General features: G+C 60.6%; 1 protein-coding gene across 1 annotated transcript; it reads left to right on the top strand.

The window, feature by feature from the left end:
• On the top strand, positions 1 to 27,582 carry LOC123652515 (lysophospholipid acyltransferase 2-like). Its single transcript, XM_045582907.1, has 4 exons — positions 1 to 159; positions 13,743 to 13,888; positions 17,038 to 17,115; positions 27,456 to 27,582. Exons 1-4 carry the CDS (start codon positions 85 to 87, stop codon positions 27,553 to 27,555), a joined length of 399 nt encoding a protein of 132 aa, XP_045438863.1. The 5' UTR covers positions 1 to 84; the 3' UTR covers positions 27,556 to 27,582.
• The last annotated feature ends 349 nt before the right edge of the window (positions 27,583 to 27,931 follow it).

The following is a 27,931-nucleotide window of genomic DNA, read 5'->3' as shown; positions in this document are numbered from 1 at the left end:
GCCGCCCCGCCTCCCTCCGGGCCCGCGGCTCCGCGCATCCCCATCCTCGCGCGGCGCCGGCAGCGGCCGATCGGGCCTCCCGGCATGGCCTCCAGCAGCGCCACGGGCTCCGCCCTGCTGCGGCCCCTCAGCGACGCCGTGCGGCTGCCGCTGGACCAGGTACGGCCGGCCCCGCGCCCGCGCCCGCCCCCGCGCCCGCCGCGCCCGCCGCCCTCCGCGCCCCCCGGACCCCGCGCCCGGACCCAGCGCGGCGGGGGGGGCTGCCGGCGGAGGGGCGGCTCCGGGCTTTGTCCCCGGGCCCCCCGCCCCCCGCGCCCCCCGCCGGGCCCGGGCCGGGGCCGCGGGGAGGGGCGCCCTGCGCGCCTGCTGCTCGGCCCGCGCTGCCCCGGCGCCCGGCCCCGGCCCCGGCCCGGGGAGGCGGCCCCGGAGCCCCTGCCGGGCGGGGGCGCGGCGTGGAGGGCGGGCACGGGGTCCCCGGGGGGCGCGGGGGGCGGCCTGGGGAACGGGCCCGTTAGGAGCGCGGCGGCGGCGGGGGCGCAGGGGTCACGGAGAAAAGTCACGGCGAGTTCACCTCCCGGTTCTGGGCCGAAAGTTGCAACCTTGTAGCCACCGCGGCCGCCGCCCCCCTGCCTCCTGCCCCAGGCCCGGGGGTCACGGCCACCCCGTGGGCACGCAGGCTCCCCGAAAGGCAGGCGGGGAGGCGGCGGCCGGGGGGATGGACACGGAGCGGCCCCAGCCCCAGGCGAGAAGCTGGAGCTGTGGCTGGAAGTTGTGTCCAGGGACCTGCTCCCCGAGTGCTGGCGGCTTTCGGGGCGCCGGGCCCCTGTCCTCCTGGGTGTGGGGTGTCAGGGATGGCATTGGGGATCTCATCACAACGCAGGACCCGCTGTCCCCCGGCTCCGCTCATGGCGGGATGGGCCCCCCTGTGCCTGGCAGGGTGACACGGAGGCTTCGTGCGCGTGTGTGTGTGTGTGTGTGTGTGTGAGAGAGAGAGAGTGTGTGAGGGTGTGTGTAATGTGTGTGTGAGTGTGTGTGTGAATGTATGTGTGTGTGAATGTATGTGTGAGTGTGTGTGAATGTATGTGTGTGTGTGTGTGTGACCCTCACCCGAAGACATTTCCCCATTCATTTTCAGGGAGAGCGGAAGAGAGAGGGAAAGAGAGAGAAACCTCAGTCTGAGAGGAACATGTCGATGGGCTGCCTCCTGCACGTGCCCAGGCCAGGCCCAGGCCAGGGCCAGGCCAGGGCCAGGGCCGGGGAGGAGCCTGCAGCCGAGGTGCGTGCCCTTGACCGGAATCTAACCCGGGGCCCTTTGGTCTGCAGGCGGGTGCTCTGGGCTGTGTGTGTGTGTGTGTGCTTGCTTGTTTGCTTTTTAAACACACTCAATGTGTCCGAGCACAAAAAACTCTACCTCAGCTCCAAACCTGAATGCTCTACCTTATCCGTGTCAGTCCTGTCTGAGTGCTCCCATCGGGCCGTAACTTTCGGTTCCCGGTAAGCCACCTGCCCCGCACGCCCTGAGCGGTTACACTGTGGCTGCTGCCAGCTGATCAACGTGCCAGAAGTGAAAGTAATCCTGTGCCCTGACAGCGTGGTCTGTGTGAGCACGCAGGGTTCCGGGAGGAGGCTGCGCCCGGCAAGCAGGCTGCTGCGGGCGTTCGCGGAGGCAGGGCGGGTACCAGGTCAACGCTTTTTGTTTGTTTGTTTGTTTTTTTGCTGACAGGGAGCAAGGTTTGTTCTGGGAGAAAGGCCGCCTCCCTGTCCCCGTGACTGACAGGAGGGGATTTTTCCTTACTCCGCTAACACCTTTACATTTATATGAAGCTTATCTTTGAAAGGCGGTTTAATATTGACGAGGGCCTTTGACCTCTCAGCCACCCGGAGCGAGCGAGTCCTGACAGCGGCGGGGGAGCCGGGAAGGCCGGGGGACTGAGATGCTGACTTTCCTTCGTCATCCACAGCCCCGATGGGGCCCTCCGGACACATGGGGAGCCATTTGTGTAGGGTTTGGAGTGGTGTTTCCTAGGCAAGTGTCTCCTGCCCCCAACAGTAGGTTGTATTGGTTTCCGGGGTGCAGCCTAGTGGTTAGGTAGACACTCATGTACTTTACAAAGTGACCCCCTGCTATTCCAGCACCCACCTGGCTCCACCTACAGTTATTACAATAGAGGCCGGTGCACGAATCTGGGGTCCCTCGGCCTGGCAATCCAGGTCTCACAATCCAGGACCCCTCGGGGGATGTCAGACTGCTGGTTTTGGCCCGATCCCCGCAGGCCAGGCCGAGGGACCCCACCGGTGCACTTACCCATGTACCAGGCCTCTAGAGTATGCATATGAGATCTTTGGTTAATCTCTTCCCACCCTCCCCCTCCCCCTCTTCCCTCTGAGATTTACCAGTCTGTTCCATGTTTCCATGCCTGTTCATCGAGCGTCTGCCCCCTGGTGGTCAGTGTGCGTCATAGCTACTGGCTGACCCGTCGAAGGCTCGCTTAGGCTTTTATATAGATAGGTATTCCCTAGCTATCAAGTGGCACCTCTACACCCCTTCCCCCAGCCCCCCAAGTCCCTCCCCTCTGGCAGCCTTCCCAGGCTGTTTTCTGTGTCCAGGAGTCTTGTTTCTGTTCTGTTTGTTTGTTTTGTTTTTTCAGATTTCACATATAAGGGAAATCCTCATGGGCGTGTGTCTTTCTCTGGCGGACGCATCTCACTTAGCACCACACGCTCTGGTCCCCCCATCCTGTTGCCAATGGCAAGGTTCCGTTCCTTTTGTGGCCGAGCAGCATTCCGTGGGCACAAGCACCACCGCGCGCTCACCCCTCACCTCCTGGTGGGCACAGGGGCTGCTTCCACACCTGGATTACTGGGCGTCAGTGAACACAGGGCCGTGTGTTCCTCGTGGCTGAGTGGGATCACTGGGTCATGAGGCCGTTCCATCCTGACGTTCTGAGGAGGTCACACTGCTTTCCACGGGGCTGCGCCATCTGCACTCCCACCAGCAATGCCGAGGGCTCTCTTTCCTCTGTCCTCCTCCTCGTCAGCCGTTCTGGGAGGCGGCATCTCTTTGCGGTTTTACCTTGCGTTTCTCTGGCGATGAGCGATGCTGAGTATCTTTTCCTGCGTCTCTTGGCATCTGTATGTCCTCTTTGGAGAAGTGTGTATGTAGGTCCTCTGCCCATTTTTTAAATTGCTTATTTTTTTTTTTAAAGCAAGTCTTAATAGTGTTGAATGAATGCCAACAAAGGCCTTAACCTTTTCTACAGCGATAATAAATTGTTGCCAGCACTGAAGAGTTGACTTTAAAAAAAAAAAAAAAAAAGCTCTAGGAATAACTAAAAGCCTTATTGTAACATTGCATGAATAAGTAGTCAGTAGGCCGTTATTTTAAAATGGAGCAGAGTAGAAAGTAACTTTCTGTGATAGGTGAATAACCGGGTCCAGGTTGGAGAAAGCTTAAGAAGTGGTGGTAATCAGACCATGTGATTTAACAGGAAAAGGGGCTAAATCGGGAGACGCGAAGTGTGGAAATAGAACTTGTTAGCACTGTAATTGGGTCTGAACTAATTAACAGAGTTTTGGAAATGCGGGAGATGATAGAGGTGGTGGCTTGGTCTCAGAGAAAGAAAGGACGGTCGGGCCAGAAGACTAGCTTAGCTTTTTCACTGGAGCGTCCGGTGTATGGAATGGTGAGGTTACTGGTCCACCTGGAATACAGGGCGGGGCAAAAGCAGGTCAGCCCTGGTTCACGGTGAAGGAAAACAGCGATTAATTAGTAACAATGCAGGCATAAGCTCCGGGCTCTGCCTGCTCCCAGCTGTCACCTCCCTCTGCCCCGCCCGGGGGAGGAGGACGGAGGGGAAGGAGGAAATCAGTGTTTGATGTTTGATACAAAGGTCAGGGAGGAGAAGGAGCGAGCGAAGGATCGGCGGACCCTGGGTGAGTAATGCTGGGTGTCCTTGGGCAACCATCGGGCGTGCTCAGCCGCCTGGGGTTTAAATAAAGAGCTGTGTCCAGGGAGGCCTCTGACGCTTTGAAATAGGGCGTTTCTGCCCTGACCGGTGTGGCTCAGTGGATAGAGCGTCGGCCTGCGGACTGAAAGGTCCCAGGGTTGATTCCGGTCAAGGGCATGTGCCTTGGATGTGGGCACATCCTCAGTGGGGGGTGTGCAAGAGGCAGCTGATTCATGTTTCTAATTCCCTCTCCCTCTCCCTTCCTCCCTGTAAAAAATCAACAAAATATGTGCTTTTTAAATAAAATAAAATAGGACATTTCTGTCCCGAGGCCTTGCTGTCCCGAGGGCTTTATTTCTAGGGCAGTCAGCACTGGAGGGCGGTGGGTCGGACTGGAGGCCGGTGGGTCAGAGTGGAGGGCGGTGGGTCGGATGGAGGGCGGTGGGTCGGATGGAGGGCGGTGGGTCGGACTGGAGGCCGGTGGGTCGGATGGAGGGCGGTGGGTCGGAGTGGAGGGCGGTGGGTCAGAGTGGAGGGCGGTGGGTCGGACTGGAGGGCGGTGGGTCAGAGTGGAGGGCGGTGGGTCGGATGGAGGGCGGTGGGTCAGATGGAGGGCGGTGGGTTGGATGGAGGGCGGTGGGTTGGATGGAGGGCGGTGGGTTGGATGGAGGGCGGTGGGTCGGATGGAGGCCGGTGGGTCGGAGTGGAGGGCGGTGGGTCGGACTGGAGGGCGGTGGGTCAGAGTGAAGGGCGGTGGGTCGGACTGGAGGCCGGTGGGTCGGACTGGAGGGCGGTGGGTCGGATGGAGGGCGGTGGGTCGGACTGGAGGCCGGTGGGTCGGATGGAGGGCGGTGGGTCAGACTGGAGGGCGGTGGGTCGGACTGGAGGGCGGTGGGTCGGACTGGAGGGCGGTGGGTCGGATGGAGGGCGGTGGGTCGGACTGGAGGGCGGTGGGTCGGACTGGAGGCCGGTGGGTCGGACTGGAGGGCGGTGGGTCAGAGTGGAGGGCGGTGGGTCGGATGGAGGCCGGTGGGTCGGATGGAGGGCGGTGGGTTGGATGGAGGGCGGTGGGTCGGACTGGAGGCCGGTGGGTCAGAGTGGAGGGCGGTGGGTCGGATGGAGGGTGGTGGGTCGGACTGGAGGGCGGTGGGTCGGATGGAGGGTGGTGGGTCGGATGGAGGCCGGTGGGTCGGACTGAAGGGCAGTGGGTCGGATGGAGGCCGGTGGGTCGGACTGGAGGGCGGTGGGTCGGACTGGAGGGCGGTGGGTTGGACTGGAGGCCGGTGGGTCGGACTGGAGGCCGGTGGGTCGGACTGGAGGCCGGTGGGTCGGACTGGAGGGCGGTGGGTCAGAGTGAAGGGCGGTGGGTCAGACTGGAGGGCGGTGGGTCAGAGTGGAGGGCGGTGGGTTGGATGGAGGGCGGTGGGTCGGATGGAGGCCGGTGGGTCGGAGTGGAGGGCGGTGGGTCGGACTGGAGGGCGGTGGGTCAGAGTGAAGGGCGGTGGGTCGGACTGGAGGCCGGTGGGTCGGACTGGAGGGCGGTGGGTCGGATGGAGGGCGGTGGGTCGGACTGGAGGCCGGTGGGTCGGATGGAGGGCGGTGGGTCAGACTGGAGGGCGGTGGGTCGGACTGGAGGGCGGTGGGTCGGACTGGAGGCCGGTGGGTCGGACTGGAGGGCGGTGGGTCAGAGTGGAGGGCGGTGGGTCGGATGGAGGCCGGTGGGTCGGATGGAGGGCGGTGGGTTGGATGGAGGGCGGTGGGTCGGACTGGAGGCCGGTGGGTCAGAGTGGAGGGCGGTGGGTCGGATGGAGGCCGGTGGGTCGGATGGAGGGCGGTGGGTTGGATGGAGGGCGGTGGGTCGGACTGGAGGCCGGTGGGTCAGAGTGGAGGGCGGTGGGTCGGACTGGAGGGCGGTGGGTCGGATGGAGGGTGGTGGGTCGGATGGAGGCCGGTGGGTCGGACTGAAGGGCAGTGGGTCGGATGGAGGCCGGTGGGTCGGACTGGAGGGCGGTGGGTCGGACTGGAGGGCGGTGGGTTGGACTGGAGGCCGGTGGGTCGGACTGGAGGCCGGTGGGTCGGACTGGAGGCCGGTGGGTCGGACTGGAGGGCGGTGGGTCAGAGTGAAGGGCGGTGGGTCAGACTGGAGGGCGGTGGGTCGGATGGAGGGCGGTGGGTCGGATGGAGGGCGGTGGGTCAGATTGGAGGCCGGTGGGTCGGATGGAGGGCGGTGGGTCGGACTGGAGGGCGGTGGGTCGGACTGGAGGGCGGTGGGTCGGATGGAGGGCGGTGGGTCGGACTGGAGGGCGGTGGGTCGGATGAAGGGCGGTGGGTCAGACTGGAGGGCGGTGGGTCGGACTGGAGGGCGGTGGGTCGGATGGAGGGCGGTGGGTCGGACTGGAGGCCGGTGGGTCAGATGGAGGGCGGTGGGTCAGAGTGGAGGGCGGTGGGTCAGAGTGGAGGGCGGTGGGTCAGACTGGAGGGCGGTGGGTCGGATGGAGGCCGGTGGGTCGGACTGGAGGGCGGTGGGTCGGATGGAGGCCGGTGGGTCGGACTGCAGGGCCAGTGGAGGGTGCTTTGGGAAGGTTCGGGCTGAGGAGAGCGGTCTCAGAGGCAGAAGGTGCCGGAGGAGACATCTGATCCCAGCAGACCTAACTGGCTCCTCTTTAGTTGCTGATGTGGCCAATTTTCAAAAGACCCCAGAGGGCTGGCACAGCGCAGGAGGATGCTGACCGCCCGGGATCAGCCTAGTTTCCCCCTGTTTTCCTGACCTCAGCACATCGTCCTGTCGCATCCGATGGACCCACATCGCCGAGTTCCTGAGCCTCCAGCCCTCTCCTTCCTCCTTCTCTCCCTCCCCCCCTCTCTCCATCCTTCCATCCCTGCCTTCCCCCTCTCTCCCTTTTCTGGGGGAGGGGCAGGGTTTGAAGGACGGATGTACCAGCTCTTCTCCCATTGCAAAGCCCACAGTGCAGGCACCCCGTGAGGACCACGCAGGACGTGGCAGGCTGCCTTCACGCAAGAACACGCGCTTGGGGCACCCACTGACAGACACCCCGTGTGTGTGTGTGTGTGTGTGTGTGTGTGTGCGTGCGTGTGCGCACGCATGCGTGTGGTGACCCGGAACAGTGCGGTGACCGAGGACCACGGGACAGGATACTGGTTTCAGACACTCAGCCCACTGACCTGTCACTTGTATGATCTGTGCGATGGTGGCACACCTGTCCAGTTCACACCCTTTAGGGAACACCTGTCCACAGACATGGCTCCCTCGCTTCCCGTGGTGCTGTGGTCACGGTGACATCGGCGTGACCGCGTGCCTGGTGGGGAGCAGCGGGGTGAGGCGGCTCGCGGACGACCTGTGTGGGGCAGGCCACTGTCCGGGACGGGGGCGAGCGGAGACCCCGTGCTCGGAGAGGCTGGGGGCAGGGGGACGGCGGGGACAGCCTGTGTGCCGCCCGGCCCTGCGGCTCTGGCAGCGATTCCCACGGTCACTCCTCCGGGCGGACACGTTCTCTCACCTGCATACGTCACCGCATGGAGCCCTCCCAGCGCCTTTGAAATCAGATAAGACTCAAGGCTGGACATTCTTAGCAGAGGCCACGTTCTCCGGTGGCTGTTTCGGCAGCTGGCGAAGGGCCCTGGCGAGAGGCTCTGCCGGCCGCTTATCAGACCCTCACGAAGGAACCGCCTTTATCTGCAGAGACAGGCCTGTCCGCTCCGCCCTCCCCTCCGCGGGCCTCCAGAGGGCTCCTTGGGCTCTGCCCCCCACGCCGCCACGGCCCTCCCGCCACGGCCCTGCCTCCGCCGTCCGGGGCCTGGCCTCGGCCCTCAGCGGCTCCTCTGTGGGCACAGTGTCCTAAGACGGACGGCACTTCACACAGGCCGGCTTGCCTGGCTCCTGTCTGGCTTCACACAACCATGAAGATCCTGTTTAAAAACACTTTTATCCCGTGGAGACCTTCTCCTGCTGGTGCGAGGTCAGAGCTGCCGCTAACAGGCGTTAGGTGTGTTCAGGTCACTCAGTGCATGCGTGTTAACACAGGCGCGTGTTCGCCCGGCCGGCGGGGCTCAGTGATGGATTGAGTGTCGATCTATGGACCAGGAGGTCAGGGTCGAGTGCTTGCACAGGCCTGGCTTTTGGGCTCCGTTCCCAGTGTGGGGCGTGCAGGAGGCAGCCGATCCATTTCTCTCTCTCATCATTGATGTTTCTGTCTCTCTCTCTCCCTCTCCTATACAATAAAGTGTATATTTTTAAAAAATAGCTCTCGCCAAAACCGATGTGGCCCAGTGGATAGAATGTTGGCCTGAGGACTGAAAGGTCCCGGGTTCGATTCCGGTCAAGGGCCTGTACCTTGGTTGCGGGCACATTCCCAGTGGGGGTTGTGCAGGAGGCGGCTGATGGATGTTTCTCTCTCATTGACATTTCTAGCTCTCTGTCCCTCTCCCTTCCCCTCCGTAAGAAATCAATAAAATATATATCTTTAAAAACAGCCCTCTGCAGACACACGAACCACGAAGCCTGATCCTGCGTTTTCCCTGGGAAGCGCTGCAGGTCCGGTCACACTCGTGAGAGCCGCCGTCCGCGAAGCCGCCGGTTCCAGAGCCCCGTGGCCGGGTTGCCCCGGAGACAGGGGTTGCGTCGAATGCATCTCGGTGAACAATAGAGTGTTTCAAAGGTGCATGCCCAGGCCCGCTGCGGAGTTCTGAAATGAACGGCGGACGACAATGGCTGAATGCATAAACCCTGGGAGCGGTGTTTACGTAAGGTGTGTGGCTGAGCAGGTGGCAGCAGCTGCCAAGGCCGAGCCAGGCCGGCCGGCCCTTCTTCCTCCCTGCGGCTGCTTTTGGACCGTTAGTAAATGGGGTCTCAAACCCCTTCGTCGCCTGGTGTGGGGTCCGAGGGCTGTGCGTGAGCGCTCCTGCCCCCGGAGGGGGCCGTGCCTCAGTGTCTGAGTGCGCCCTCTTCAGGCACTGCGGGCGGGGCGTGCTGGCCTGCAGGCGGGCTGCCTTTGCCTCCGTCGTGTCCTCCTCCTCGCACACAGAACACAGTCAGCACTGGGAGAGCAGCCACCGGGCAGGCCCCCGAGCCGTGTCTTTAGACTCCGGGACTGGCCGCCCCCCGCCGGCTGCTTGCGTGTCCGTGCGAGAGAGCGTGTCTGAGCACACGGGACGCTGGAGGGATGACCTGAGGGGTGGACCCCCACACCCGGTCTCGGGCCAGGGGCCTGGAGGGGGGTGACATTGGCATTGAGCTAGAGCTGAACGCCACCCAGCAGATCTCAGCCGCGGCCCCGGCGTCCCCGCTCCGTCCTCACGCAGGCCTCCCTCCGGGGATTCGGAGCGAGAGAAGCTTCCTCGAGAGCCAGTGAGGTTGGGACGCCCCGTTCTCTCCGCCCTCCTCTCGGCGTCCTTCCTGCTGTTTCTTCTGCGTTGTTATCGTGAACTAGGGGCCCGACGCACGGAACCCGACAGCGGGTCGGCCCTCGAGGCCCGCCCTTGGCCGGCCGCCGCCGGTGTGATTAGCACGGCAGCCCGTTATCAACGGGCCGTGTGCGTGGGGGGGGTGAGGGCGCCGTTCCGATGGCTGGAGACGCGGCGCTAATTAGAGGGGGATCCCCACTCGGGGCCTTTCTGGAAAAGATTCCTCACGCCCGCCTGGCACGCAGCGGACATCGAGCGCGGCTCCGGAAGGCCAGGTGAGGGCGCTAAGCCGTTTTACAAGGAACAGAATTACAGCAGCACCGGGCCTCTCTCTGACCTTCGACAGCGGCCGAGCATCGGGCTCGAAGCTATCGGGCTCTCCCTGAAGTTGTCATGGGAACGGACCCCTTTCCCCGTACCCAGCGCAGCTCAGCGGCCCTCCTCCTCAGAGTTCTCGTGAGTTTTAGTCTCTTGCAGTAACAACCACACATGTATGTTTTCCCCGGTAATTATGGAAAGCGTCTAGGCTGCTTTCGCTCCGAGTTCTATGCAGGAGGCTTACCGATGCGTGCTTGACAGCCAACAGCCACCTGTGGACGGTAACGGAGTGAAAGCATGGCTGCGGTGTTGGCCCCTGTGCTCATCAGAAATGGGGGGTTGGCTCTCACGTGCTCCCCGGTCTCCACAAACCCAGGGCTGTTGGCGATGACGGAATAGGTGTCCGGCCTTTTGGCTTCTTACAGGCCAAGGCCTCAAACCCAGGGCGAGATGGCGGCGTAGGGCCGGGCAACGGCGCTGAGGCACGCGGGGAGGGGGGGGGACGAGGGATCCTGCGTGAGTCACTCGTATTTCACCCTCAGAGCGGTGACAGGCGGACAGCAAGCCCCCGAGGCACGTCCCAATTCCGAGTCCTGTTTTTTGTGGTGTGTGTGTGTGTGTGTGTGGTGTGTGGTGTGTGTGTGTGTGTGTGTGTGTGGTGTGTGTGTGTGGTATGTGTGTGTGGTGTGTGGTGTGTGTGTGTGTGGTATGTGTGTATGGTGTGTGGTGTGTGTGTGTGTGTGTGTGTGTGTGTGGTATGTGTGTGTGGTGTGTGGTGTGTGTGTGTGTGGTATGTGTGTGTGTCTGTGGTAAGTGTGTGTGGTGTGTGTGTGTGGTGTGTGGTGTGTGTGTGTGTGTATGAGTGTGTATGTGTGTGTGTGTGGTGTGTGGTATGTGTGTGTGGTGTGTGTGTGTGGTGTGTGTGTGTGGTGTGTGGTGTGTGTGTGTGTGTGTGGTGTGTGTGTGTGTGGTGTGTGTGTGTATGAGTGTGTGTGTGGTGTGTGTGTGCATGTCTGTGTGGTGTGTGTGTGTGGTGTGTGTGTGGTTTGTGTGTGTGGTGTGTGTGTATGAGTGTGTGTGTGGTGTGTGTGTGCATGTCTGTGTGTGTGTGGTGTGTGGTATGTGTGTGTGGTGTGTGTGTGTGTGTATGAGTGTGTGTGTGGGTGTTTGAATCGGGCTCAGACTGAATGTAAAATCATTGTAACCGTTGCCTTTACTTCTGGAGAGTCGTTCCCCATTCTGTTTCGTTGCTTTCCAAAACCTGAGGGAGGGTCCCCATTGGGGTGCAAGGTTGTTAGGCATTCCTGAGTCGTGGGGAATGTTTTGTTCTATGAATTCCCATCTGTACACTTGGTGCATATACCTGCTTGTTTCCTTGGGAGAAGAGGGTTTTGTTTTTTTTTTTTTAATATATTTTATTGATTTTGTACAGAGAGGAAGGGAGAGGGATAGAGAGCTAGAAACATCGATGAGAGAAACATCGACCAGCTGCCTCCTGCACAGCCCCTACTGGGGATGTGCCCGCAACCAAGGTCCATGCCCTTGACTGGAATCGAACCCGGGACCTTTCAGTCCACAGGCCGACGCTCCACCGCTGAGCCACACCGGTTTTGGCGAGAGGAGGTTCCTTGCGTCTGAAACAATAAGGAAATCACTGGGCTTTTAATATATATATAAGAAATTTATTTTATTGATTTTTTTTTTTTTTGGCAGCAGTGTCTTAACCTTCCCAGATTCTTTAAAAAGTGGGAAATTAAACGTTTCCATTCGGACCATGTGCTCTTTGTGCTGCTGGCAGTGTTTCAGAGGCCGGGGCCTCCCGTCCCCGCGAGTCACTAACAAACACGCTTTATGGCGGTGCACGCGGTCTTTATGGGAGAGGCAGTGTGTCAGGTGGAGGCGGAGTAGCTTCAGACCGATCGCCGTGTTGGCAGTGGGTGTGGCATCGAGCTGAGCCTGACGATGCTGAGGCGGCCCTGAGCCTGTCCGTTCACAGGGGGCCGTCCGTTCCCGGAGCCTGTCCGTTCCCGGAGCCTGTCCGTTCCTGGGGGCCGGAGCCTGTCCGTTCCCAGGGGCCGGAGCCTGTCCGTTCCCGGAGCCTGTCCGTTCCCGGAGCCTGTCCGTTCCCGGGGCCGGAGCCTGTCCGTTCCCGGAGCCTGTCCGTTCCCGGGGGCCGGAGCCTGTCCGTTCCCGGGGGCCGGAGCCTGTCCGTTCCCGGGGGCCGGAGCCTGTCCGTTCCCGGAGCCTGTCCGTTCCCGGAGCCTGTCCGTTCCCGGAGCCTGTCCGTTCCCGGGGGCCGGAGCCTGTCGGTTCCCGGGGGCCGGAGCCTGTCCGTTCCCGGAGCCTGTCCATTCCCGGAGCCTGTCCGTTCCCGGAGCCTGTCCGTTCCCGGGGGCCGGAGCCTGTCCGTTCCCGGAGCCTGTCCGTTCCCGGGGCCTGTCCGTTCCCGGGGGCCGGAGCCTGTCCGTTCCCGGGGGCCGGAGCCTGTCCGTTCACAGGGGGCCGTCCGTTCCCGGGGGCCGGAGCCTGTCCGTTTTCGGGGGCCGGAGCCTGTCCGTTCCCGGAGCCTGTCCGTTCCCGGGGGCCGGGGCTGTCCGTTCCCGGAGCCTGTCCGTTCCCGGGGGCCGGAGCCTGTCGGTTCCCGGGGGCCAGAGCGGCGTTGCTGGGATTTGTTGTTTGTGTGGGGGCGGTGCTTCCCCCGATCAGGTGCGGCCCCCGGGCAGGTCTGCTCTCACGTTCAGTTCGGACAGGAACGCTGTACCTGCTGGGGCTGATGCTTCCGATCGCCGTCGCGGGAATGAATGAATGAATGAATGAATGAATGAATGAGTGAGTGAGGGAGGGAGGGAGGGAAATGTTGGCAGCAATTCTAATAAGCAAGCAAACCAATCTGTGAGGTTATTTCAGACCCTGCCGCTCCCTCCCCCGCGTCCCCGGGTGACCCCAGACCTGCTTCTGCTGGCCTGTTCGGCGTTTACTGGGAGCGGGGGTGGGGGGGGGGGGGAGCGGGCGCAGCGGGTGCCGTCCTCCCGGGGCCTCCCTGGCCGGGGGCCGTGGTGCGGGCGGCGGCAGCCGTGTGACCGCGGCCCTCCCTCCGTGCCGCCCCGGGTCCTGGCGCGGACGTGAGCGCCTGTTCACCCATCGTGCAGAATGAGACTGCTCTGCCCTCGGCAGGCCTTCCGGGGTGTTGTGTGTCCCCACGGAGAGACAGTGTGGAGGGACACACACACAGGCACACACGTGCGCAGCCTCACGCTCCAAACCCTCTGGGGAAAACGGGGCCCTGGCTCCTCTTTCCCTCCTGTTTATCCCGCTTTATCCTGTTTAGGGATGAGCTCGCTGCCAGTCACGTGTCCGAGTGAGTGAGCGGAGCGAGGCCACGGGCAGCAGACCAGCCCCTCACCAGCGTCCCCCCGCCCCCGGATCTGTGCCTGGGGGCCAGTCAGAGCTTGGCTCCCTGTCCCCGCATGCTCGCCCTGCCCCAAGCTCCATCACATGGCCGTGAGGCTGGGTTAGTTGGGACGTCCCCCCCCTCCCCGCCTCAGCTGGCCCTCCATGCCTCCTCCTGGGCCGAGACTCTCCCTGTGGCGCGGGGTGCGGTAAGGAGCTGGCGGGCAGCGGGTACTGACCATCCCTGCGAGCCTGCTTCCTGCCTCCGTCCCGCTGTGGGCTGGCCACGTGTGACAGGTCCTCTCCTGTAAGGCCTGGCCAGCCTGCCACGCCTCAGGGGATGCAGCCCAGGGAGCTCAGGGTCCGGGGATAGTTATTATGTTCAGTCCTGGCGCTCAGGGGCTGGTCTGGAAGCTGGGAGACCAGCAGCATCCTGCAGGGTAGATGCTAACGGCCCACTGAGCAGGACGCAGAGGGAGAGAGCATGCAGCGAAGGGGCCCTGTCCCCTGTCCTCTGTCCCAACGGGCTGCCGCTCCCAGGTGACTGGGGTACGATGTCAGAGAGGAAAATAGAGAGAGGGAGAGAGAGAAACATCCCTGGTGAGAGAGAAACTTGGAGAAGTCCAGTCTGCGTTGCTAACGGGGCCTTTCGCCTTCTCTTCACAGGTCAACTTCGTGGTGTGCCAGCTCTTTGCCTTGCTAGCGGCCGTGTGGTTTCGAACTTACCTTCACTCGAGCAAAACGAGCTCTTTTATCAGACATGTCGTGGCCACGCTCTTGGGCCTGTATCTCGCCGTTTTCTGCTTTGGATGGTGAGTATGTTGGTCCTGTGGAATGAGGATGGACGTCCTTGTGAATCGAGTGTGTAGAAAGATACACTCGGAGGTTTTGTGCTCATATCTGCACCAACAAAAGAGCAAGATGCAAATCGATCGTACCTTCACCAATCAGGAGTGTGTATGCAAAGTAACCCAACTAAGATGGCGGGTTAATTTGCATACACAGGCGTCCTGCACCACCCCAGCCGCTCCGGGCCTCTGGGCAGCGTGGGAAGGGGGAAAGGCGGCTACATTTTTGCACAAATCTTTGTGCATCAGGCCTCTATGAGTTTCTTATAACATCTCATAGTGCTTTTTTGGGTGTTTTAAAAAATGTATTTGTATTGATTTCAGAGAGGACGGGAGAGGGAGAGAGAGAGAAATACCAATGATGAGAACCATGGATTGGCTGCCTCCTGCACACCCCCAACTGGGGATCCAGCCCGCATCCCGGGCCTGTGCCCTGACTGGGATTCGAACCTGCAACCTTTTGGTGCACAGCGTGATGCTGAGCCTGCTGAGCCACTCCAGCCACGACTGATGCTTTGTGGTTTTTATGTCAATGAGTGGCCAGTGGGCCTGTCGCTCTGGTCCGGGCTGAGGGTGTTGGCGATGACTAATGTATGAAAAAGGACAGAGGAGGATAGAGACTCTTATCCCATCAGGCATAGCTCTCTTCGCCTGTTTTACAAACCCCTTACACCAAGACAGACAGGCCACTTAAAGCCGTGTGTGTGTGTGTGTGTGTGTGTGTGTGTGTGTGTTTATAGCAGCACTCCAGGTCGTGTGTGTGTGTGTGTGTGTGTGTGTGTGTTATAGCAGCACTCCAGGTCGTGTGTGTGTGTGTGTGTGTGTGTGTGTGTGTGTGTGTTTATAGCAGCACTCCAGGCCGTGTGTGTGTGTGTGTGTGTGTGTGTGTGTTTATAGCAGCACTCCAGGTCGTGTGTGTGTGTGTGTGTGTGTGTGTTATAGCAGCACTCCAGGTCGTGTGTGTGTGTGTGTGTGTGTGTGTGTGTGTGTTTATAGCAGCACTCCAGGCCGTGTGTGTGTGTGTGTGTGTGTGTGTGTGTTTATAGCAGCACTCCAGGCCCTGTGTGTGTGTGTGTGTGTGTGTGTGTGTGTGTGTTTATAGCAGCACTCCAGGCCGTGTGTGTGTGTGTGTGTGTGTGTGTTCTGCCGTGGAACCTACTTTTTAAAACAAAAACCAAAAAACATATTTTATTGATTTTTTACAGAGAGGAAGGGAGTTAGGAACATCGGAGAGAGAGAGAGTCATCGATCAGCTGCCTCCTGCACACCCCCTACTGCAGATGTGCCCATAGCCAAGGTACATGCCCTTGACCGGAATCGAACCCGGGACCTTTCAGTCTGCAGGCCGATGCTCTATCCACTGAGCCAAACCGGTTTCGGCGAACCTGCTTCTTATTTATGATATTTCTACGGAAAAACTTGGTAAAGAGTGTAGGCATCCTGTCCACGTTGGAGGTGCCTGTTACTCCATGACGCTGAGGCTGAAGGTAACTTTAATGGAGGGTAGGACCCGCATCAGTCCGTGAAAACCGTGTACAGTGACCTGACAAAGTCTCTGTGAGTGATCCGGGCCGCCCGGGGACGGGCGTGGACGTCTGCACACGTGTGCGGCCGCCGGGGGTGGGGTCGATTACAGCCGGAGCCCCCGGAGCCTAGCCTGAGGCGGGAGGGCAGGGCTCAGGGCGTGCCCTCAGCGCCCGGCTCCCGGGCCACCAGCGGAGGGTGTGTGGCTGGTCCGGCACCGAGGCCCCCGGAAGCTCATTCCACACCCCCACACACACACCACACACACACACCACACACACACACCACACACACACACGCACACACACACACACACACACACCCCGTTTCAGAATAAGCAGGTTGGGCACGCATGCTCTCTAGTGGTCGGCAAACTCCTCCGTCCACAGAGCCAAATATCAGCAGGACAACGACTGACATGTCTTTGGAGAGCCGCATTTTTTAATCTTAAACTTCTTCTAACGCCACGTCTTCCACACAGACTCGCCCGGGCCGTGGTGCTTTGTGGAAGAGCCACAGTCCGGGGCCAGAGAGCCGCAGTTTGCCCACCGCGGCTCCAGTCCATGCCGATGGCTCGAGCTTTTGCTGCGTTGTGAGCGGCCCCCGGAGGGAGAGCACAGGGCTGCCCGGGAGGAGCTGGTTCGATGTCCCTCCCGGACTTTTCTGGAACCCTGCTCCCCGTCCTGGGCCCTGAGTCTGGCAGAGGCCGTGGCCGGGAGCCGGGCACGGTGTGGCACGTGGCTGGGAGACGTGGGGCCTGAGGCACCCGGTGCAGTCGGCTTGGCTCTTGGGCTTCGAGGTTTGAGTCTGCTTTTCGTCTGGGGGTGCTCGGTGTTATGCTTAGCACTTTAATTGTGCACTCGTATGTATATCTATACTGATAGAAGGGTAATATGCTAATTGGACCCGGAGACCGTCCTTTTGGACAACGCCATGGTGGTGGGGCCGAGGCAGAGGCGGCTAGGGGCCATCAGGCCAGCGGGGGGGGGGGGGACAGTTGGGGGCGAGCAGCTGGCATTCACAGTGGTTAGGGGCAATCAAGTAGGCAGGCAGGTGAGTGGTTAGGATCCAGCGGTCCTGGATTGTGAAAGGGATGTCCGGCTGCAGTTTAGGCTGATCCCTGAGCGGTCTCAGCTTGGAGAGAGTGCAGGCCGGGCTGAGGGACAACCCCCACCCACTCCGTGCACGAATTTCGTGCACTGGGCCACTACCGTGTTTCCCTGAAAATAAGACATCCTCAGAAAATAAGACCTAGCGTAACTTTGGGAGAAAAAATTAATATAAGACACTGTCTTATTTTCGGGGAAACAGGGAAGTATATATATATATATTTATTGATCTCCATGAGGAAGGGAGAGGGAGAGAGAGAAGCATTCATGATGAGAGAATCATGGACCGGCTGCCTCCCCTACGCCCCACACTGGGATGGAGCCCGCACCCGGGGCCTGTGCCCTGGCCTCCTGCTTCCCAGGTGGACGCTCAGCGCTGAGCCAGCCGGCCGGGCTAAGCGTGGCACTTTTCAGCCCAAGTTGTTCGAGCCGGACGTTGTGAGTGGTGCCGCCCGGACTCACACGCTCTCCTCTCTGCAGGTACGCCTTGCACTTCCTGGTGCAGAGCGGGATCTCCTACTGCATCATGGTCCTCCTCGGCACGGAGCACATGCACAGGTGAGCGTCCGCTTCGCTCGCACACGCGCGTGAACACACACACAGGCACGCACACACAGGCACGCGCACACAGGCACGCACACACAGGCACGCACACACACGCGTGAACACACACACAGGCACGCACACACACGCGGGCGCGCACACACAGGCACGCACACACAGGCACGCACACACAGGCACGCACACACAGGCACGCACACACAGGCACGCACACACATGCGTGCACGCACACACACACGCACACACGTGCGCACGCACACACATGCACACACATGTTTCCCACGAATACCACTGGTCAGGTAGAACCTCACTGCGTTAAAATGGCCGCACGTTGTGATCGCTGTGTCTAGACTTGTGAGATCATCGCATGTGCCCCCGTGTACCGGTGCCAGGCTCCCGGCCTCGCCCGTCGGCGCTGCGGGCCGGTGGGGTCACCCGTCGGTGTGAGGCTTCGTCCCTGTGGGAGGTGCGGCTGCAGCCGGCCCCGCCCCTACACGCCAGGGGCCCCCACTGAACGTGTCAGAGCCTGCCACGGCCCCAGGGCCAGGCTGCCTCCGGGAGAGCCGGGCTTAGGCAGGCCAGGGCCGCAGCACCCTGAGCGGCGGTGGGAGGACGGCCTCCTCCTCCGGCTCTGACACCTGTGGACCCGCCGCCGTCCCGGAGGGAGGGTTTGTGTTAGGACCGCCCGCGGGGATGGCCGTGACGTATGGTTCTCGCTGAGATGCCCTCCCTGTGCCGGAGCCCGCGGGTCTGGGAGCCGCTGCGGAGCCCGCGGGGGGCGCTGTCGGGAGGGAGGGACCGTCTGCAGGGCTCTCTCTGGCTCCTCCAGGGACCGGAAGTCCCCGGCTTCTGGTCTGAGGTTCGCCCACCCAGTGCCCTCGGGCCGGGCCTGCCTTCCCAGCCGTCTGTCCCGGGCACCTTTCCCCGGGCGACGCTCCCTGTCCTGGCCTGGGTGCTGGGTGCTGGGTGCTGGGTGCCCGCTCCCAGGACACTGCCTCCAGGCGAGGTCAGTCTGCTGCAGACGGGGGTGGGCTCCAGGGCACCACGTCCAGCGGGAGGGATCCTGGCTAGGCACTCGGGGGCCTTCCTGGAGGACACAGAGCAGGGTGTGTCCGGAGGGCGGAGGGCGGGCATGGAGGCAGGGGGAGCTGGGGGAGCGCGGGGGAGGGGCTCGCTCGGCCCAGGCTGCTGGAGATGGGGTGCAGGCTGCTCGGCAGCCTCAGGGCCATGGGGCTGAAGAAGGAGTTAGGGGTGCAGCCTGCTTCCCCCCCCCCCCCAACAGCCCTCCACCTCGTTCTCCAGGACTCTGGGGTATTCTCCTCTTCCCAGAATATTGTCTCCTCCCTCCTCCCTCCTCCTTCTTCCCTCCTCCCTCTTCCCTCTTCCCCCCTCCCTCCTCCCTCCTCCCCCCTCCCTCCTCCCTCCTCCCCTCTCTCCCTTCCCCCCTCCCTCTTCCCCCTCCCTCTTCCCCCCTCCCTCTTCCCTCCTTCCTCCCTCTTCCCCCCTCCCCCCTCCCTCCTCCCCCCTCCCTCCTCCCTCCTCCCTCCTCCCCTCTCTCCCTTCCCCCCCTCCCTCTTCCCCCTCCCTCTTCCCCCCTCCCTCTTCCCTCCTTCCTCCCTCTTCCCCCCTCCCTCCTCTCCCCCCCTCCCTCCTCCCTCCTCCCTCCTCCCTCCTCCCTCCTCCCTCCTTTCCCCTCCGAATCCTGCGGCGTCCAGGCACTGCACACCTGGGAGCTTGTCTCGGCCCCTGACTAGGACAGGTTCTTCGTCACACGCTTGCAGAGCTGTACCCCCCTTGGAGTCTCTTCTCCATTTTAATTCTGAGTGTGTGAGGCTATTGAGTAACCTGTCCTGCCTTCCCACTCCGCCGGCTCTGTGGCTGCCGCCTGGCCATGCCCGCTTTTGTTTCCTGAGTGGGCCCAGGTCCCAGGTCCCAGGAGACTATATTCTCAATGCGTGTGTATCGAACAAATGAATGAATGAATGGATGGATGGATGAACAAGTGAATGAATGAATGAGTGAATGAATGGATGAACGAGGGAATGAATGAATGAGTGAGTGAACGAGTGAATGAATAAATGGTTGAATGAGTGAACAAATGAATGGATGGATGAATGAATGAATGAACAAATGAACGAATGGATGGATGAATGAGTGAACAAATGAATGAATGGATGGGTGAATGAGTGAACAAGTGAATGAATGAATGAGTGAATGGATGAATGAGTGAATGCATGAACAAATGAATGAATAGATGGATGAATGAGTGAATGAATGAATGGATGGATGGATGAACAAGTGAATCAATGAATGAGTGAATGAACGAAAGAGTGAATGAATAAATGGTTGAATGAGTGAATGAGTGAACAAATGAATGGATGGATGAATGAATGAACAAATGAATGAATGGATGGATGAATGAGTGAACAAACGAATGAATGAATGGATGAATGAGTGAGTGTATGAATGAGTGAATGGATGAATGAGTGAATGGATGAATGAGTGAATGGATGAATGAGTGAACAAATGAATGAATGAATGGATGAATGAGTGAGTGTATGAATGAGTGAATGGATGAATGAGTGAATGGATGAATGAGTGAACGGATGAATGAGTGAATGGATGAATGAGTGAACGGATGAATGAGTGAACAAATGAATGAATGGATGAATGATAGCACGGCTCCTGCAGAACAGCAGCCCTTCCCCTGGCCTCCCAGACCTGCCTTCAGGCGCCCCTGCTTCCTCCCGCAGGCCCCCGGCCTGGGCGCCCCGGGGAGCAGCGATGGGATGGGGGTGGAGAGGGTTGGAGGCGGGAGGTGGGCCGGAAGCGGGAGGCTCGGCCGGAGCGGGCCCCGTGGTGCCGAGGCCGTGCGCTTCGTGGGGTGTGGGGAGGGCAGCTCCGAGCGCTCCGTCTGACTTTCCGGGGGAAGCGCGTCCTGTTCCGAGAGGCTCAGCCTGAGGGCGCGGAGCCGGTGCTGAGCGGGGAGCGGGGAGCGGGGTGGGGGTGACAGTGGGCAGGCCCGGTCGCCCAGGTCAGGCGGTCAGGCCGCGGGCTTAGTAATTTAGCGGCCTGGCTGTGGCGACGGCGACGTGAGCTTCTAGGAACCGGAACAGAACGAGGCGTGCTCCCGGCGGAGGGCGGGAACTAATCCCCGGAGCTGGGAGGAAGGGGAGAAGCACAGCCGTCTGAGCGAGTCTGAACCCCGGTGCTTCCGGATGCGGGTGTGCGTGAGGGAGCGCGCGGCCGTGTGCCGGGGGACGCTCGCCTGCCCGGGCTCCGCTCTTCATTTTTATTCCTTTTAGTTAAAAAGACACAGCGCTTTTATTGATTTCAGGGAAGAAAGGAGAGAGAGAGAAACATCCATGGTGAGAGAGAATCACGGATCGGCTGCCTCCCGCTCGCCCCCCCCCCCCCCCCCCCGGGGACTGAGCCCACAGCCCGGCCTGCGTCCTGACCCCCGGTCCCCAGGTGGACGCTCGCCCGAGCCCCCCGGCCGGCTCTAACGACCCCCCCCCCTGTGCTGCGGACGGGCCACCGCGGGCGGACGGGGGGTGTGGGTTCTGGGAGGCGAGGCGGGGACGAGGCCCAGACCCCGGTTCCGGCCGCCAGGGTCTGTGAAGAGGGACCGTCCGTCTGCTCCGGGGTCGCGGGGGGTCGCGTGTGGTCAGGTCACTCCTCGGCCAAGGTTCTCCCCGAGGCCTCTGTTTGCTCAAGTCGGAGGCACAAAGAGATTGTCATCTGCTTCCGACGCCGTAAACATCCTGGCTCAGGTTCTGAAGGAATAAGGAGCGCTGCGGAGACCTGGGGTGGGGCCAGCTTTTCCTTCTCTCTTTCCATCCTCGTCCAAGGATATTCCCCCCCCCCCCCCATTGATTGCTAGAGAGAGCGGGGAGAGGGGAGGGGAGACACACCCACATCGATGGTCACCTCCTGCCTGCCTGGCCTGGGCCTCTGACCAGGAATCAGTCTGTGGCCGCCGCCCGATCACGGAGCCAACCAGCCGGAGCCGGGCTGGCGTGCCCTGAGCCTCCGAGAACATAGCAGCGGGTGCTCGGGGCTCAGCCGTGGGCGCCTTGGCCCCCGTCCTGCCCACTCTGAGCGGCAGCTCTCACACCTCCACCGAGACGGTCCCAGCGGAATGAGCCACTGTGCTTCACATGTACTCGCACACACACGCACACACACACACACGCACATGCATGCGCGCACACACAGGCACCAGCTGTCCACACCCAGCCCCTCTGTGTTGGCATGTGCGCTGGGCCCTGGGCCCTGGCTCTGCTGGCCTCTGGCTGACGGCCTCCCCCCCTCCCGTCGGAATGAGTCACCTTCACCTTGGCGGCCGGCGCCTGTGCCTCTCGGGTTACGCTGTCGTGGGGACCGGCTCTGGAGGAGGGCAGGCTGCGTGCAGATCCTGGCTCCCGGGAGCCAGTCTGAGCTGCTGTGCTCACGGCCTCCAGGCCTCTCTGTCAGTCAGGAGCCTGGCAGTACCCGCCAAGGGGTGGCCGGGAGGGTGCGGGTTTCATTACGTGTCAGATCCACGGGTGCTCACGTGCTCCCTCCACAGGGCTGCATGCCGTTCATCGTGAGAGGACTCTTGTTTTTTATAACATATTTTATTGATATTTTTTTTTACAGAGAGGAAAGGAGAGGGATAGAGTTAGAAACACCAATGGGGAGAAACATGGACCAGCTGCCTCCTGCACACCCCCTACTGGGGATGTGCCCGCCACCAAGGTGCATGCTCTGAACCGGAATCGAACCCGGGACCCTTCAGTCCGCAGGCCGACGCTCTACCCACTGAGCCGCACCGGTTTTGACATGAGAAGGACCCTTGGTCTAAAGATGTTCAGTGTCCCCGGCCGGCGTGGCTCAGGGGTTGAGCATTGACTTAGGAGCCAGGAGCTCAGGGTTCCGTTCCCGGTCAGGGCACGGGCCCAGGTTGTGGGCTTGATCCCCAGGGTGGGGCGTGCGGGAGGCAGCCGGCGTGATGCTCCCTCCCATTGGTGCTTCTCTCTCTCCCTTCCCCTCTGACGTCAATAGAAACGTATTACAAGCAGAACAAGCAGGCCTGCCCTGTGGGACCTCACGGAGTGTCAGAGTCCGCAGGGCGGCGGGCGGCGAGCCGAGCACAGGCTGGGGAGCTCAGCTCCTTTGCTTCCCGGGACTTCGACCCCGAGGCCGGCCGGGCCCTCGCTCAGTTCTGTGGCCTCAGCACCGCCTGGACCGAGTAAGGATCGAACGTGCACTTGGCCCCGCTGAGCCGGTCTGCTCCCGAGCTGACCATTTTCTGTAACCCACACCCCCTGCCCCGGGGCCAACTGCAGAGGGCGCCTCTGCGCCCGGGTCCCAGCCCCGAGAGAGAGGCCAGGGCTCAGCTCAGCTCAGCGGCCGGGGCCTTCCCCCCCTCCCCTGCCTGTGTATCAGCCAAAGCGTGGGGCCGCCACATCATCTGCTTTCTGTTTTTATTGACGTCAGAGAGGCAGGGAGAGGGAGAGTGATAGGAGCGTCAGTGATGAGAGAGAATCATGGATGGGCTGCCTCCTGCGCGCCCCCTACAGGGGATGGAGCCCACAGCCCGGGCCTGTGTCTCGACCGGGAATCGAACCCTGACCTCCGGGGTCCTAGGTCGACGCTCCACCGCTGAGCCACCCCCGCCGGGCCACATTGTCTTTCTTGCTGCCCTTGCTTCCAAGACCTTCACAGATGAATGCCTCACTGTTTCCCTTTCCTACGTCCCACCTAGAACCCCAGATTCCCCCTCCCACTGCGATGGGAGAAATTCTGCCGCCTTGTGAGCTGGGGGTGGGGGTGGGGAGCTGCCCAGGCCCGTCTGCGCGGAGGCGGCCTCTGCAGGTTCTCTCCTCCTGCTGGTGTGGCCCACTCCTCGGAGCTCGTTCCCAGCACTGGCCTCCGGAGTCCGGGTTCCAGAGCAGCATGAGGGGCTGAGGCCTGCTGGATGCCTGCAGTGTGTGTTTCTGTGCCCTGAGCGCGCGTGGGGGCTGTGAGCCAGAGTCAGAACCACAGGCCTCAGCTGTTTCCCACCAGCAGGGAAACCTGCCCAGGCCCAGGGCGGTGGGCTCAGCGGTGGCTGCCTGCAGGCTGGGAGGTGGGGGGCCTTGTGGGACCTCGGGGCGCAGGTGGGGGTGTGGGTGTGGCTGCACCCCAGCCGTCACAGCAGCCACAGCCACTCCTCTGCAGGCATGTGTATCGATGGAAACGGTCCTGGTGAGGGACAGGGAAGTGAGTCCGGCACGCCTGGAGCCCGCGGCGGGCGGACAGTGGGTTTGCCGAAAGGTGGCACCGGGGAACAGAGCGCGGCCGGGCGGCTGGGCGACTCTGGGGTCCCAGGTCGGGGTCAGCGTCCCCTGCATGTCCGCTCTGGTGACCGCAGCAAAGCTCCCCCTCTCCCCGCGACTGAGGCTCACCGTGCGTGCACGTGACATCACGGGGGTCCCTAGTGCCAGCCAGGGGGCCTGGGCAGAGGCCTCACCAGCAGCGCAGGGTGTGATGGACACGGGCCACCGGCAGGTCCCGGGGAAGGGCCGAGGGTGTTCGGTCACAGACGCCCGGATCCGTGTCTGTGTCCGGGAGGAGCTGGCGTGGGGACCCGCAGAGGACTGTGTCCCGAAGGCACTGGAGCCGCGCGGGGAGGGTTGTGGGGAAGCAGCCGAGAGGAACTGCCTCTCATGGACCCCGAAACTGCCAAGCAGCTCTGGTACACATGTTCACAGAACTAGAACAAGATCTGATGCCCATGACCCAGCAAACAGGGACGGTCAGGAGGGCACAGAAGCTGCTGGAGAGAACCAAGCGGGAGCCCTCGCGTTGCAGCGGGAGTGACCCGAATGGACCATGGACTGGGGCTGTGCGGAGTGGTTTGTGATGGCCGAGGAGGGAATCAGTGAGCTCATTGATCAGTAGACATTAGCCAGCCTACAGGACAGATGTGAAAAATACCGAAGACGTCCGGCTCAGGGGCTGAGCGTCACCCTGGGAACCAGGAGGTCACGGTTCGACCCCCGGTCCAGGGCACACGCCTTGGTTACAGGCTTGAGCCCAGGGTGGGGCGTGCAGGAGGCAGCAGATACATGATTCTCTCTCCTCATAGATGTTTCTCTCTCCCTCTCCTTCCCCCTTTCTCTCTCTGAAATAAATACAAATATATTTTAAAAAGGAAGAGGGACTGGGCCACCAGCAGGTAGTGGCCTGAAGCAGACGGGCCCATCATTTTGCTTAGGGTTCTGTGGGTCTGGGGTTCAGGGAAAGTTGAGCTGGACAGATCCCTGTCCATGTGACGTCAGCTTCTTCACTCGCATATCTTAGGGCGTGGCCCTGCTCGACGCCTCTCTCACACTCCTCCTCCTTCCTTGTTTTTATGAGAAAAATATTTTTTATTGACGATAGTATTACAGATGTCTTTCATTTACCCCCCCTCCCCCAGTCTCCTCCTTTCAGTCCCTATCCGGTCCCCACCAGATCTTCACTACCCCATAGCCCTGTCCATGGGCTGTGCATATCTCTATCTCTATTTATCTATCTATCTATCTATCTATCTATCATCCATCTATCTATCTCTATCTATCTATCTATCTATCTATCTATCTACAATATATCATCTATCATCTATCTATCTCTCTCTATCTATCATCTATCATCTACCTACCTATTTATCTATATATCTATCTGTCATCTATCTATCAATCTATCTATCATCTATCTATCTATCTATCTAGCAAGCTAATATGCTAAGTCTAACTGTCCAACCAGTCACCATGATGCGCACTGACCACCAGGGGGCAGACACTCAACGCAGGAGCTGCCATGACACACACACAGATACGGCACCACAGACCTGGCGCCCACAAAGCAACACTCAGCTTTCCCCAGCGGGACACAGCCCCCCTCCCCCCCAGAGCGACAGCCCACCAAATCGCAGCCAACGCCGCCGAGACCCCGTGGCACAAACAGCAGCCCACAGCCCGGCCCGGAAATGGCGGCCGTGGGTGCCGGTGATGACGTCACACAGCAGCACCGGCCTCCTCCCCCCAGCGACGAGCCTCCTGTTTCTTCCGCCCAGAAACCTGACTTGCTTTACAGCAGGTGCAGACACGCACACTGTGACCAGGTGTCTGTGGACGTTTCCCGTGCCCCCTCTCATTCGGTCCTGGAGTGGGCAGACAGGAGGCTCGGTGGAATCGCATTTTCTTTTCATTAGCCAGAAAACGGTGACTTAGAAAGCTTAGAGACTTGACCCGACTGAAAAGAAGTGAGAAATGGTGGGCCTTGAAAATGACCTCAGGTTTTCTCACTTCGCAGAATATAGCCAAACTCTGCTGCAGTTAAATATTTAACCTTGTCCTCCCTGCCTGATCAGCAATAATAATCTGCTTTGTGTTGGTATTTCCTGCTGTGCTGCTGACAGTTACCTGGAAGAGAAGTTGGGGTGCTTCACCGGGCTGGGAAGAGTTTAGTACATCAGAAAGCAGGTCTAATGAAGCAAGTTTATTCTATATCTATAAAGGCCAAGTTGACTCGCACATGGGGGCGATACATATAAAGCTCTCGCTGGCGCCAATTGCACGCATGTGTTCCCGTCTGTCATTGCTGATCGTGAACTTGGCTGACACTTCTATTATAGAGAAAGGGCGCACGGCCGATATTAAGATATTTCTTCTATTTAATTTCCTTTCAGTGTGCACGAATCCGCGTGCCGGCCGCTAGTGAGTATATAAGTTCTTTGGTTTATCTCTCCTCGTCCCCCAGCCCCACACGGAGGCCGGTCAGTCTGTCCCAGGCCTCCCTGCTTCCGGTCTTGTTTGGCTGGCCCATTCGTTTTGCTCCTTAGCTTCCACAGCGAAGGGAGCCCCTGTGCTCTCTGTCCACGTAGCACGGTGTTCCCCAGTCCGCCCAGGCTGTCCCGCGGGGTGGGATCCCCCCTTCCTCACAGCTGCCCAGTCCTCCGCGGAGTAAGGTCCCCAGCTTCTTACCCTCTCGTCACAGGACCCCCCTCCGGCTGCGTCCCGTCCTCCAGGGCCTCCGGACGGTCACGCCCTCCCGCGGCCCCTTCTGCACCCCGGAAGTGGGGACTGCCCGGCTCATCGTGGGCTCCCCTGGGAGCAGGGCCCCACAGCTCTGGCCGGCGCGGCCGCGGGACTCACAGTGCTTCTCCTGGGGGGCGCTGGCCGGGCTGCCGAGGAGCCGGTGGACGGGGGTGCTGCCGCGGCTTTGGGAAACGCGGCTGCCCCCGAGCGCCGGGCGTTGTTTTGCGTTGGATGTGTCTACGCCGTTTGCGTGTGCGTGTGCGTGTGTGTGCGTGTGTGTGCGTGCATGTGTGCACGTGTGTGTGTGTGTGCGTGTGTGTGCGTGTGCGCGCGCGGCTGCCCCATCAGGTGGCTGCTGGGAGCGTGCTCCCTGGGTAAAGCGGTCCCCTCTTCCCAGCCCAGGGATTGGGGTTGCCTCTTTGTCTAGAGTTTGAAACAATCTTTCATAAACCACCCGAATTGCCTCCGTGAAAAATGTAAGATTTTAACCTAGCCAAACATGCTTATTTTCCGTTGATTTCTTCTATAACGTGTGTGCACATTTAATGTTAGAAATGATGAGACGGTCCTTCCCCGCTTGAGCACATTGAATATGTCCCCACAGCTCAGTGTGCGTGGCTTTGTCCTGCGCACCGTGCCTTCACCCGGTGAGAATTGTGTGGCTGCAGGGACCACATGCCTTTCGCCCCCGGACGTTCACTGCCGGGAGGTACCGTCCGCTCCCGCCACTTCGCGCAGCCTTCCCTCCAGGGATCTGCTTCCGGTCTGTGTCCTCCATATGTAAATCCACCCCCACCCCTTTAGTTATCGCTTCCAGGCGTTTTAAGGCGAAAACCCACACGGCTGCATGCCTAACGGTGTGAGGACCTGCAGGTCTGACACCCACGGAGGATGCATGCTCAGAGACCACAGAGGACACGTGTGCAAAAATCCCATGAAGCGTTCATTGACAGTGCATTTCAGCCAGACAGTGTGGTGCTGAGCACCGTTTTCTAGGAGGAAGGAGGGACACGTAGAGCGAGGCACAGCTTGGTGCTTGGGAGCACGACGGTCAGGCCCACGATGGAGTGCGAAGGCGCATCGCCTGCGTTTGCCGCCGAGGGTCCGCGCTCGGGCACCCAGAGCGGGAACTAACTGAGTTTTCAGAATTCCTTGGAGAAAGCCCCTGGGAGAGGATCTGGCGACACTGAAGCCCTGAACCCTGCCCCATAGCTCCCGGGTTGCTGAAATGTGTTCTTGAACAGAGTGCACCTTTTATTTTCACTAATCCAGCCTGTTTTTGTTTTCCAGATGTTGTTTTGTGTTTGCTTTGGGATACCTCATAGTGTGCCAAATTACTAGAGTCTATATCTTTGATTATGGACAATATTCCGCTGATTTTTCAGGGTAAGACGAACATTTTGATTTAGTAGCCTTTTTTTTCTTTTCCTTTCTGCTCTAACCTGTGGGTTAAAGGGCGATATGTATTGTAGTTCCCCTTGTAGCTCCCGTGGAAAGCCGTTACGAACATGCAGTCGAAAAGCCTGTTGTGAACGTAGAAATGTCCTTGTCACGTGGTCTCCTGTCGTGTTACAAAAGCCACCACGCAGCCTCTCCTCTCCCACGGGCGTGAGCCAGGCCGGTGGCCGGCAAACCGTGGCTCTCGAGCCACCTGCGGCTCTTGGGCCCCTGGAGTGTTCTAACGTCTGTTCTTCAAAATAGACTCTCGCCCAGGCCGAAAGCCGACGTCTGCGTGAGGGCCACGACGTTTCCATCGCACTGTCCGT

The sequence above is a fragment of the Pipistrellus kuhlii genome, unplaced genomic scaffold (genome assembly GCF_014108245.1).
Source record: "Pipistrellus kuhlii isolate mPipKuh1 unplaced genomic scaffold, mPipKuh1.p scaffold_m20_p_170, whole genome shotgun sequence".
NCBI classification, from domain to species: Eukaryota; Metazoa; Chordata; class Mammalia; order Chiroptera; family Vespertilionidae; genus Pipistrellus; species Pipistrellus kuhlii.
Note: the sequence above shows the minus strand (reverse complement) of the source record. Positions and strands in the feature narration are given on the sequence as shown.

What these genes read in the sequence shown, in the direction of transcription:
- LOC123652515 (XM_045582907.1), top strand. Translation starts at nt 85, where the DNA reads ATGGCCTCCAGCAGCGCCACGGGCTCCGCCCTGCTGCGGCCCCTCAGC. An exon ending in TGCGGCTGCCGCTGGACCAG is followed by an intron (nt 160 to 13,742) that starts GTACGGCCGGCC and finishes TTCTCTTCACAG; the next exon opens with GTCAACTTCGTGGTGTGCCA. An exon ending in GGCACGGAGCACATGCACAG is followed by an intron (nt 17,116 to 27,455) that starts GTGAGCGTCCGC and finishes TTTGTTTTCCAG; the next exon opens with ATGTTGTTTTGTGTTTGCTT.